General features: G+C 43.0%; 1 protein-coding gene across 4 annotated transcripts in view; it reads left to right on the top strand.

Annotated features, from left to right (window-relative positions):
- Positions 1–13,325, top strand: part of GNG2 (G protein subunit gamma 2) — a 107,624-nt gene that overhangs the window by 69,432 nt on the left and 24,867 nt on the right. Inside the window, exons 1-2 of one of the 4 annotated variants that reach the window (XM_045580754.1) lie at positions 5,648–5,658; positions 12,922–12,927. The exons of 1 other annotated variant lie outside the window; for it this stretch is intronic. Coding sequence is in view for 1 of the 3 variants with exons in the window: in XM_036436849.2 (XP_036292742.1) it covers positions 9,977–10,031 (55 nt within the window). In the remaining 2 variants the exon portion in view is untranslated. Of the gene's footprint in view, positions 1–5,647; positions 5,659–6,303; positions 6,315–9,879; positions 10,032–12,921; positions 12,928–13,325 lie in introns of those variants that run through there. 2 more of the 4 variants (XM_036436871.1, XM_036436849.2) reach the window with 2 other exon arrangements.

The following is a 13,325-nucleotide window of genomic DNA, read 5'->3' as shown; positions in this document are numbered from 1 at the left end:
GGACTTCATAGCACCTTCTTAAACATGCACAGAAGACCTCTCACATTATGAAGTGCTATGTAAATATCATCTCTACATAATTTTAGTTGAGACTAGTTACCAGATGGGGAAGAATGGCATAGGAAGAAGTAATTTTGAAATATGAGACATTTAGGAAGAGCAGGCCTACAGCGTTATCTCAGTGAGGGGCCTGGGTGTTGGAAAGTATTGCAAATCAGAGGAGAGAAGGAAGAAGAAAGAGGTGAATAAATGCCAGAGCAAAGTTCTGCCCTGCAACTCAGCAGAGGACCTTGCGGTAGACTCCTGATTGCCTATAAAGGAAAAAGTCCATCGAGGAGATCCATCTTAAATAGATCCAGACATGGATTAGGAAGTTCTGAATAAAATATTTCTCAGAGCAATGACCTATCAAAAGTGTAAATAATTGAAGGTAAACACTGGATTCCACTTACCTTTCAAAATCTGTAATGCTCGTGTTCGCTTCTCATGATGCTGCCTGCCATCTCTTCTGTGGTGTTCATCATCCTAAAGATAGCAGCTGTCATTAGGCAAGTACTAGGTAGGGGCGCTATTCTTCCCTTACATGAATCATCTTATTTTATCTTCACAGCAATCCTAAGAACTAGATACTTGGACACTCCCATTTTACAGTTGACAAAGCTGAGGCTGAGTATTGAAGTAACTTGGCCAGTTACTATATTTGCCATATAGTTACTGGTCAAGTTACTTAAATGCTAGATAGTGCAACTATAAAATTGAGTAGATACTGTGTCTCCTTGTTGTACTTCCTCCCAACCCACAGCATAGCCATTGTAGGTAAAGATATTTATAATGAGCAGAAGATGGGAAACACTCAGAGTCGGCTCCTCTGACCATCTGAGGACACGCCCTTCTTTGGGACCAACACTCAGATTCTGTTATGCAAGACTTGACCTTGAAGCCTTAAATGTACTTAGACAGGTGAGGACAGAGTAGGCCCAAAAGGAAAAGACTCCAAGGAACTGATCGATTGTGTTGTTTTGTTTTGTAAGTTGAATAAGGGTTTGAGAAGAATGAGAGGTAGGGACATGGAGAACACAGAGTGTCATTTTAAAAAGTGACCTGTGGCATTTAGTGAGCTCTTAAATCTGTCGTCGGCCGTGATGAGATTCATTGATTTGTTCTGTCTCTCAGATCCCCCCTGAAATCATCAGTGTGACATTGTTTGCTTCTAACACCAGGCTTCACCAAAGTGCATCTAAGCTTATTTGGAGAAAGTCAGGAAGAGCAAAGTAAAATAGTGGCTTTTCCATCTTACCTTTAAAAAACACCCCATCTCTTCCCTTCTAAATATGACATAGAAAGTACATTCGTAGTTTTTTAAAAGGCAGAAGCTTTATATCTGACTCTTGAATGAGCTTTGGACTAATGTTCTCAGGGCAGGAAGCGCAGTAGGTAGAAACATAGATAAAAGGTCGACACTCCCGCATGCTGTGACCTACCCCAGACCACCACTGACACAGGAGAACAGTGGCTCCAAAACCGTTCCCTGCCTGAAACTTCTAATTCTTTAAATGATCATGTGTGTTGTTCTTTACCCACTCTTCTCTTTTAAAAGTCAATAAAATAAACTAACATTTATCATAGTCTAGGTATTAAAATTACCATCAGACAATCTTTTTGGAAAAAAAAATACTTGGCTCCAGATACCTGTATTTCTCTATTTTTAGGCTCATTCAGATCGAATGACTTTCACTTATGTCTTGATCAGTAATAACTCAGGATGTGGGCACCTTTCTCACGCTCTTCAGTGTTCAGAGAGAGGAGGCTCTTGGAGGCAAGTTCAACTCTCTGACTTGAGGCGAGTGGCCAAACACGCTTCCACTGGCTCCTTCTCTCGGGGTATTAACGAGGAGAAGAATCGCTCCTCCTTCCTGCGCTGCGCTGACCTTCTCCTTTTTTGTCTCTGACCATTAGCAGTCCATTTGGTCAGATAATTCCATTTGAGTGCATAGTCGATCCAGCAACATGGTAAATAATTTTGCCTGGGATCAAAAGTCTATTGCTTATCTGGAGCTGATGTCATTTTAAATTACAACCACCACATGTCTTTTCTCTGACCTCTTCTCCCAATTTAAGAGCATTAAAATTCAGATTTTTTTTTTTTAAGTCAGGGACTCTCATTCCACTAAGACCCGCCTCCCACTGTGTACAGAACAGTAAATAACATGAAACCTCCCAAATCAGTCTCGCCTGATTCTTTATGTCATTGGCTCCAATTATGATTCCACGTCATGGAAGTCTGTCTTGATCATGTGACCAGGGATCAAATAAGAATTCATCTCCAAAGCCAGAGAAAATGTCGGTATCTTTGTTTTCTGCTTCTGCTGTCAGCTTTTGTCACATATTTAAATTGAATTTTTTGCCTCTTTCACTGTGAACTGTGAAAAAGGAAAATTGAAAATTGAAACATTTTGTTTACCTTGAAGTCTGTGACTTGAACAAATCATATCCTGTGCACTGAGCACTCAGAGCTTTGCATTTATTAGCTAGAGATAAGTTATTATTTTTGTACTTCACTGTTTTATTATTCAAGATTAAACCACAATTTCCTCCACACGGGTATTGCAAAGAGAGCTTACAGCAGTGTTTGCTTTGTTTTCCCGGAGGACTTTGTGCACCAGATTCTTCTTTTTTCTCCCAACTTCATTGAAATATAGTTAGCATATAGCACTGTGCAAGTTTAAGGTATACAGTGTGATTATTTAACATATAATACATTACAGAATAATCACCACAATTAGGTAAGTCAACACATCCGTTACCTCACATAATTACCACTGAGTGTGTTTGTGTGTGTGTGTGTGTGTGTGAGAGAGAGAGAGAGAGAGAGAGAGAGAGAGAGAGAGAGAGAGAGAGAATCTACCCTCTTAACATGTTGTCTATCAGATTCCCACCTTTTAACCAATATCCTCCCATTTCCCTCACCCCAGCCCCTGGCAACCACCATTTTACTTGGAGAGAAATTCTTATTTAACCTAACAGATCACTGTATTCAATACTATAAACTCCTTTTTAAATTTCTTCCTCTTTCTGGAAAAAATAATAGGTTAGGTGCCCCTCCTAGGTACTTCCTGGGCTCTCTCCTGCCTCAGCACACGGACACCATGTTGAAATTGCCTCTTTGTGGGTCCGTCTTTACCTTTAGAGTATAAGCTCCTTGAAAACTGGGTTGTGTCCAGTTCCCCGTGTAGCCTTGGCACCCAGCACCACCTGGCTCATCAGTAGTCAAGCCCCAAACTCTTGATTACGCTGAGATCTGAAAGGAAAGTAGCCACAGAGGGTGGGGGGATTCTGTTTAATTGCCCAGTTAGAGTTTAAGAAGAATGATCTGTTACCTAAGGAAGGCTGACAGTTTTTAAAACTAAGTCTTTGGGTGTGGGTTTTTTTGTTTTGTTTTGTTTTTGTTTTTGCAAACAATGGGAGGAAAAGATGATTGATCCCCTTTTAAAATCCTAAGGTTTTTGTGGTGACACCAAAACACTTATGAAAATACCAAGTCTCCTCTGAAGTCCCTCTTGGGTGTCTGCCTTCTGTCTGTGTTTGAGCCGGTACAGTACCTCGTGTGAACTGAGCCTTTGTCTCATGGCAGTCGTGGACTCTCTTTGTTTGCACTACACCATAACTACAGTAATTCTAAGAGGCTTTTACTAAAGATTCTGTTCTGTCCTTTGTGTATGTGTGGAATGCTTAAGAATAAACAGTATTTTACAATAAGAAGGATTACTGACATTAGGGTGTTAGGACCGATTTATAGAAATTTTAAGTGACTTTGTAGTGTCAGAGTATTAATTAGACCTCTGTAAAACAAATCTGGCTCTTTGCTTAATCAGGAGTCACCTGCATGACAGGCCCAGCAAGGAAGCTGGCTCAGACCATGGATGTGTATTGTGTCTTTCCCAGCTGTTTTAAATGGCTGCTGCGATGGGGCCACTGACTTTTAGTTCATTCCATTCCTATCCACCCCAATGGTGGGAGCAGCTAAGCTGCCCATCAAACATTCTCTCAAGAAGGAAAAGATGTGCTGAAACCGGTTTGGCTCAGTGGATAGAGCGTCGGTCTGCGGACTGAAGGGTCCCAGGTTTGATTCCGGTCAAGGGCATGTACATTGGTTGCAGGCACATCCCCAGGAGGGGGTGTGCAGGAGGCAGCTGGTCAATGTTTCTCTCTCATTGATGTTCTAACTCTCTATCCCTCTCCCTCCCTCACTGTAAAAAATCAATTTTATATATATATATATATATATATATATATATATATATATATATATATATATAAATCAATATATATATTTTAAAAGGTTCCCAAAAAATTTGTTTAAAAAATAAAAAAGAAGGAATATATGTGAGGATGCTAAGGATCCAGAGTCACTCACTAAGCATTCTTTCAAACACACAAGGTTTCTGAAAATGGGTATCTACAAATCACATATTCTCTAGCAATTGCAGCGGAATTTGCTTCTGCAAGCAAGGCAAGAGGTAAAGAAAGAATACCAGACATTGTCATAACTGTAAGCCTTATGCGCCAGAGCCTAAAGCGATTGGGTGTGGGCGAGATTAATTAATATCCAAGTGTTGAAACTAAACATAAGTCTTCCTCTGTTTCCTACTCAGTTTTGGTTTGATTTTTCATGGAAATATTGTTCAGGATGAGAGAAGACTTGCTACAGGGACTCTTGGATCCTTCTATGTGTGGCCAGGTGGGAAACAAAAGGAGGATGTGAGGCTGGCGTTGAGAGGAGAGGCTGGCTGTAATAATGGGTGTAGGTTGCTTTGATGCCAGTTTGACAGATAAATGAACATTTTTATAGAAGATCCAATGCCTCTGGAAAACTATTTGCTAGGGTGATAATATCTGTTCCCACCAGCCAGAAGAAAATGTATCATCCTCATTTTAAACTCACCCGTAATGACAGCATCTATCGCCAGAGCTTCCAGAATGTGTTTCTATACAGACTACCAATCAGCACCCCTATCTGTGAAGTGGCCTGTTCACCTTAGCCTCAACCTGCATGACACTCTAACCCTCAGCCTTGCGAGTAATGCTCTAACCAGGCGTGAATCGCTCTCCTGGCTCTTTTGTTTGCACTTCCTGTGGTGTATTGCGTTAGTACACTGTACAAACACGTTTTGAACAATCTTATTCTCTTCGGGAGAATCAGCTTTGCTTTATTCCAGGGCCACACAATGCTTGTTCAGCCCTGTCCTGCCATGTTTCTTGGTGATGAGGCCTGGCTAACCAATCACCACCATAAGCAAAATGTTTCTGGATATGAACTCCATCCCTGGGTCTCTGGGTCCTACTTAGAGAAGGAAATGAGTCATTTTCATTGAAAAGATCTACTAAGAAAAGAGATTCTACTTTCTGGGGTTTTTTAGTGAAAGTACCAGTTCTCAGAGACATAAGAATTGGCTTGTATCCACCATCTGTGAACTTGGTCAGGCCACTTGCTGTCTCTATTTGTTTCTTCATCTGAAAATCTGTTTCTGATTTGCCTCAGACATGCTTCCCCCAAACAGAGGGAAATATAGTATGAGTTCTTGAAGGTAACCTTCCACAGTTATACCTACCATTCTATGTTGATGGCCTAAAATTAAATGAAATAAATGAGCCTTAGGCGTATCACTTAGAAGTTAGCATCAGCCACAACCAGTTTGGCTCAGTGGTAGAGCATTGGTCTGTGGACTGAAAGGTCCCGGGTTCAATTCCGATTAAGGGCATGTACCTTGGCTGCGGGCACATCCCCAGTAGGGGGTGTGCAAGAGGCAGCTGGTCAATGTTTCTCTCTCATCGACGTTTCTGACTCTCTATCTCTCTCCCTTCCTCTCTGTAAAAAATCAATAAAATATATTTTTTTAAAAAAAGTTAGCATCAAATCCCCTAACCTGTATAGGTAAAAACAATATTTAGAGGCCCAACAGGAAACCTGTTTTCAAGCTAACTTCCTATAAGATATTATCTATTTATTTATTCACCCTCACCTAAGGATGTTTTTAAGAATTTGACAGAGAGAGAAAGGAGAAAGAAAGAGAGAGAGAGAGAGAGAGAGAGAGAGAGAGAGAGGTAAGAGAAATATCCATTGGTTGCCTCCTGTATGTGCCTAATGAGGTTGAAAAATTACTGTGAAAATTAACTTGGTTGTCTATTGGTGAAAAGATTATAGGAGATTTTTTCCCCCCCTGAATCTCTGTGTTTTGAGGGACAGTGAAGAACTGCCTATTAAAGGCTCAATAGATTGGTGCCCTGGGTTCTTAGAATTGAAGTGATCTGAAAAGGTAGGACAATGGACATGAGAGAATGGAAAGCTTGAATTCTCCTTTCAGCCAGCTGGGGTCCTCTTGGTCTTAGGGCTTTTCTGCATATTTACCCACTTTCCTTAGACATTTAATTTTAGAATTGGGGCTGAAATTTAACTGTGATGAGAGAGTCCCATGTGAGATTTCATGATACAGTGACAGGAATGGAACTGTGTAAATATCTCTTGAACAACTAGCAAAAAAAAAAACATAAAATGAATCAAGCAATCATCCATCTCATTTTATAGAAGGGGAAATTGGGACCAAAAGGGGTAAAATGTCTCACTTATGATTATGCAGCAAAGTTGAAACTCAAATCCAGACCTCCAGCCTCAGATTGCAGTGCTCTGTATTACTCCACACTGACTCTGACACTTCTTCATGAACATTGGTTCAGTACCTAGGGGTAGCATGACTCAGCTCATTGAGCATCCTCGTGGCTCTGCTATGTCCACAGACCTCTGTCTTTCCTTTCAAATTTCCATCAGTCGAACCACATTTATTAAAAAGAGGTGACTTCTAAAAATTCCTTAGGGATCTACATAATTATCTGTTTCTCCTTCCACACAACATCGAGCCTATTTTATTAAAGTGCAGGGATCTCCTTAGCAAATACAATTCACTCACTAATCAGGGAAACTGCAGTCAAATTTGCTGGTTATCCACATTCTTTGCAAAAATAGTACAAAAAAATAACTAAGATGGGAAAATCAAGTCAATTCCTCTAGTCTAAGTGGATCAGAATGTCTCACTGTTGAGTAGTGATCAGCATAGGGTAGGGAGGGGTCAGCAGAGAGAGCAGGCTATTGCTTTGACTTCATTGACTTCCTTTCCCCCATTTTCCTAGTAGGTTTTGCCTAGTAGTGATCACACATTGGGAGTGGGGAAACAACTGAGTAAGAACCTGAACCTTAATAATAATTTAGGGAGTTCTAAAATGTTAGAAATACTCAAGAAACAGTAACAAATGCATCTAACTTTTGAACCAGGATTTAAGTCCTTGATGCTGACACCAGGTTATAGCTGTTATATTTTTATTTTTATTTTCATTATTGAGATATATCCCTCATTCCCTGCCCCCCCCCCACACACACACACACATTTGTATCCCTCCAGCTGGCTCCTCACCTACTCTTTTTTAAAGGTGATTCATTTAATCACTCTGGCCCTTAAGATTTTTTCATCTGTGAAATGAGGATCTTGGTTCAGTGAGTTTCAAATGTCTTATATCCGGCTTCTCATCAAGCATGGGTGGCATACATTTGCAGAGGAGCCATTTCCTAACTTGCTCATTCCTAGAAAAATCCTGAACTCTTACCCTGGAGAGGCCTCCTTTCATGAGCCCCTCAGGGGCTGCCCAAACTGGCCCAAATGTTAAATAAAGCGCAGTGCCACGCTGGGCTCGTTACATTGAGAGGTGTCTTCTAACCCTGCGTCACAAGTGATTAAAGGATATTGAATCATGAGAACTTCTGGGTTCTGCCAAACTCTGAGCTTTAATAACTCTGTGAATACCAGAGTATATTAATTAAGATCAGTCCAGTTCATAGTCTTTGCTTTCTCAGAACTGCGCTAGGTACCTGGGGATTGGTCTCAAAGGTGTTCATTCCATGAGGGCAGGCTAGGAAAGGGAGAAAGTGAGCAGCCAAGGTGATTAGGTAGCTCCTGAAAGTAGTGTCTGCAATGGAGGTGCTCTGGGGACCATAGATGCACAATTATCAAGCCCTTCCAGCGGCACACCAAAACGGTGACATTAAACGTGTATGTATAAATTATACCTAGATAAAACTCACTTTACCAAAAGCATCTGTAAGATGAACTTCCCAAGTCAACATTTCAGACAAGTTCCTTTCACCCTTTGGAGAGGGCAAGTAAACAGCTGTTCTTGCCTCTCCTCTCCTGCCATCCAGGGTGCTTCTGACTCGTAGTGGGCCGTGGTTGTCTATGTCCTTACTTGATGGCAAAGTAAAAAAAAAAAAAGAAAGGTTACTTGTTTTTTCATCTATAATTTATTACATTTTTTTCTCTATTCACTCCTTATGATCAGAGGTATATTGTCATGACAATTTATTTGATGCACCTAGAGCAGCAGTTTTAATTAAAACAACAACACTGTTTAAAATAATAACAGCTCTGTATTACTTATCAGAGCTATAGCCTTAAAAGATGGACACTTGAGTAATGGGGAAACACTAAGATGACTTCATTCTCTTAAGAATGTTGGGCGGAGGAGGAACAAATCGTGCAGCGTGGATAATCAGAACATATCTCAGAAGGCCAACATTTATGCAGGGCCCAGCAAATGATTATGTGTGTTAGTTAATATTATCTTCCCAGCATGATATTACACACCCAAAAGGTACTTGAAAAATTACTGCAAAGATTGACTTGTTTATCTACCACAAGGATGAGAGGAGCTTTTTGTTTTCTAAGGCTCTTGTGTTTTTCAGTTTTCCAATGATGGCCATGTATTTGTTTTATAAGAAAAACTCTTTTTAAAAGTGAATTGGGGGGAAATGGGCCTTTGCTTTCCCTGGCATTAAACTAATAAAAAGGAGACAAACCCGAGCTGGCTTTGCTCAGGAGTTAGGGTGTCGACCTGCGGACTGAATGGTCCCGGGTTCAATTCCAGTCAAGGGCACATGCCAGGTGGTGTGCAAGAGGCAGCCAATCAATGATTCTCTCTCATCACTGATGTTTCTAGCTCTCTCTCCCTCTCTCTTCCTCTCTGAAATCAATAAAAATATATCTTTTAAAAAAAGAAAGGAGATGAGGCCTTCAGTGTTGTGTTTTCGAGCTGAGGCCTCACACTGGGATGCTGTCTGAGATGAGTGGTCACAACAGGTTGGTGGAGTGAGTGGGGATGGGAGCCAACGTTACAGAGGAGCTGTCAACGTTGGACGGATGTTTATGCTCTCAAACAGAGCATTTGTGTACCTTTGCAACTGGGAAAGAATACTGATGCTTTCTATTTTGCCAAAAACAACCCAGAATGCGTCTGGTCCCTTGAGGACATGTCCCTTGTTTGCAGGAGCCGGGAAATGGTAAAAAGGGGAAAAGGTTCACGTCACAAGCTTATCTTTTGCCCCCAAAATGCAGGGGTACTTGAAAATCAGAAGAGATTTAGAACCTGGGAGGTGCCCTTGGGGAGGGGGTGTGTGGGGGGGACATGCTTCATAAGCACATTTGCTACCAACCCAAAGCCATAGTTAGCCCTCTGTATCCAGAAACATTTAGTGGGGCTACAGAGGGGGGCTCGCATAATGCTGTGTGCCAGGTACCCCTCCTCAGAAGTAACAAGCATTTCCCGACGCATCTAATTAATATACGCACCCAAGGCCGGTGCTGGGGTGCTCAGGACTTGCATCCATTTAAAATGTATTTATTGATATATGTCTGTAAATACAACAGACCGGGTCTTTGATGTGTTTACATTTAGAGGAGAAAGGAGACTAGTGCTATATAAATTAATTCAGCGAGTCCAGGTTATTGTGATGCGCTGAGGAAAATAAACAGGGTGGTGTGCTGGGGAGCGACAGGGGCGGACGCTGCGCTCAGACAGTGTGTGATCAGGAGCAGACAGCATCTGACGTAGGTCTGCAGGAGAGAGCAGCGGCTGTGTGCGGCCCCTCCCAGGGAAGATGCAGCCCTGCAGAGCATTGCAGACCTCGGAGCAGCACGCACAGGAGCCCGAGGGTAAAGCCTGGCTTGACCTGTCTAACCAGCGAAGACAGAAAAATTTTAGAGCAAATTGGGGGATCGGAGGGCACGTTTTTATAAATATCTACGGGAGGGACTCTGGATAGAATACTAATAACTGATAATAGCAGCCGGCGTGCAATTTTAAAAATAGGCAGAGGAATGGCTTGTTTTCTGCAAGCGCTGGCTCCCGGGCTGGGGTGGGCTGGAGGGGCTGAGGAGGCTGCTGTAGCTGCCGGGAAGGTTTCTCCGAGGACTAGGGTCTGGGGCCGGGCTGGAGGGATGGGAAATGTGGCGAAATCATGGCCGCCACGGGCATGAGCTGTGTCGGGAGAACAGGGAGCAAGGCTGGTTTGGCTGAAGACTAGGGCGGCGATGCGGGCAGCAGCAGGCAGTGGGGGGTTTGATGGAAACGCGCGCTGTGTGTGCACAGATGCTCTGCTGGCCTTTACGTAAGGGAGATGGAGACCGGCCTGAGGAGGAGGCAGAAGGCAATTAGCCTCAGGTGCTAGGCTTGCAGGTTTATTCTGTAGCTACTGGACGCGGATGTGAGGCTTTGCCTCCAGAAGATACCTACGAAAGGAAGTGCCTTCCTAGAATTATTGGGGTAGTGCGTCTGCTTGGCGGCCGGTTTCCTTGGAAACACTGTGTGTAACCTGGGCATATGCATCTGGCTCGCAGACGTGAAGCACTCAATAAATGCTTGTTCGCTCATTCCGAGTCACAATTCATTTTCACATCATCTCCATCGCTTCCATAGGTTGTCAATGCAAATCAGAAAGTTCAAAATTGCATGTAAAGATTTACTCATCTTCCTCCCCCAAAAGATTTCCTTCCCTTGGGATTTTTTTTTTCTTTTGAATTCTTGATTATTATTAAGTTCTCACTTAATAGAGTCACCGTTGGACATCATCCTAGTTTTGTTTGTTTTTTTGTTTGTTTGTGTTTTATTTTGTTTGTTTGTTTTTCCTTTGCCTTAGTCCCTTACTCCTTTTCTAGGTTCCTTGTTGTAGCATTAAAGGTTATGTATGTCATGTCTTGGGTCACAGTCATTCCGTAAATGGTAGTGATCATTCTCTATTCATGCCTGCTTCTTGGGTAGCACTCCATTCGTTATAGCACCCTATTGCAAACATTAAGCACATTTGTGCAATCCTGTAATTGTTATTTCCATTTTGAAGCTGAGCCACCAAGCTCTGGAAAGATTAAATGATTTTCTCACTGTAAAACAGCTTAGGATGTCAGAATTACACTAGAATTCAGATTTCCTACTGCCTAGTGCCCGTTTTTCCCTCTTGTACAACCTGTCAGTTGTATCACTGGGCATATTCCCAGACAACACAGGGATAAAAAGCAAACCTGAATGGAGGAGGTCCAGTTCTTACAAGGGAGGTGTGGGGGGTGGAGAACCTCCGGTGTTACCATTCTGTAAGCCTAAGGGGCCATTGGAATCGTGGCAGGAAGCGCGGACAAACCCCCGGATTTTGTCCCTGCCTTGAGATCCAGTGAGAATTTAGAATTGAAGCAGTGGGTTGCTGTTGTTTTTTAAGAAATTAATTAACCAATAGATAATTTCCTACAGGGAGGCAGAAGACCGCAGCCTGTCAGATCCCCTCTGCCTGCTGTTGCAGAGTATTAGACATCAGGAGGTTAACAGAGCCATTTCTATGGAAACAAGCTCATTATTTCTCTTTTGTTGGAATCCTACTGGTTCATGGTCTGGGCTTCCATATTTTAAAAAATAACTAAATAAAAAGAAAAGAAAAGAAAGAGAAAATCCAACATATGCTGTACAAAACACTTATCCATTTTCCTTGAACAAAGCCCATTTAACGTCCAAGAACGCCAGTCCCTCTCCCCCCCATCCCTCCTTGTGGATAACAAGCCGCTTCCTTAGCCAAGGCCCAGATAAAAAACGAAAAGCTTACATGTCATTTTTAAGTTGCAACATGGCCTATTCATTCCTGTTTCGTTTCACATAACTTGTAAAATCTATGACTTTGAATCAACATTGTTCAAGGATGTGTTTTTTGTCAAGGTCGTTAAGAACAGCTAACCAATGCTGCTCTCTCCAAGAGGAAGGCTGTGTCTCCCACAGAAGCTGTTTCAGAAGCAGCAGCTTACTGGAAAGCAGAGGCCTGTCATCTCAAATCATGGTTTCTGGCAGCCCAGTAGAAGGGGAGGGTCGAGGGGGGGGGGGGGGGGGGGCTGTGCTGTGTCTTACTCTCCACCTGCACAGCATTGATGGCTTCCACGCTGATTTGAGAGAAATCAGATGGGATCTTGTCTTTCTTCCGGTGGGCAAGTGGCCATATCCCAGCAAACCCTCGTAGAAATAGTACAGAGTGGACTTTCAGTTGATGTCACCCCCTTGGTTCCTTTCCTTCCCTGTTGCCACACTAGCCCTCGCTCCCACTTGCTCCCCCTGAGCTACAAAGACGATAAAACTTGCTATTATGTTTGTGAAATAGCCAAACATATACCATAGTACCCAGATTAGGATCAGTCTGCTGCCTCTAAAAATGAAAATTGAGAGGGCTGGCAGGAAACTTTTCTCTGGGGAGCATGATTCAAAACCACTAATGTTCTGGCTTCACCTGAACCTCAGTCTCCTCCAGCCAGGGGTGCTCCCCTGGAATCGTGAGGGTTAAATAGGATAAGGCTCGAAAGCACTTGGCCCACTTCCTGGCACACGACAAGCTCTCGGTTTACAAGCTAATGTTCATTTTTAATATGAGTTTCCGGTCCTCTGGTGAAAGAACACAGCTTTTGGCCTGTAAAATTGAATTCCCGGAAATGAGAAGCACTAAAAGATGGGGGAGGTGGCGGCGTACTTAGAAGGCCCCTGTTTTAATTTGTTTACAAATCCATCTTTCACCTTCGCCAGCTCGGGGTGTCTGTGTCCTGGCTGCCCACGAACTCCCTGAGGCTCCCCAGAGGAGGATATCTTCCGGTGCCTCCTTCATCTCCCTGGACCCCCTCCCGTCCCCTCCTCTTCCCTCTCCCCCACTCCCTCCTCTTCTCTTCAAATATCAATCAGCGCCCAGAGGAGTTCAGGGTCATTTCATACCCCTTAACCCCAAGCTCCCCCATGCCTAAGTCTGTGTGGGTATTCTCTACCCCCTCCCTACCCCCCCCCCCACTTGCCCCATTCTCATCTCTGCTTTCATTCTCCTCCTCCAGTCTCCACACTGCTGCTCACATAGGAGCGAAGGCACGGGGACCCCCAAAAGATATCTTGATGACGTTTCCGATTTTTGAAACACAATTGGGAAAGAGTGAGCATCCAAG

Source organism: Pipistrellus kuhlii, unplaced genomic scaffold, assembly GCF_014108245.1.
Source record: "Pipistrellus kuhlii isolate mPipKuh1 unplaced genomic scaffold, mPipKuh1.p scaffold_m20_p_1, whole genome shotgun sequence".
NCBI classification, from domain to species: Eukaryota; Metazoa; Chordata; class Mammalia; order Chiroptera; family Vespertilionidae; genus Pipistrellus; species Pipistrellus kuhlii.
This window is presented reverse-complemented; position numbering and strand designations above follow the sequence as displayed.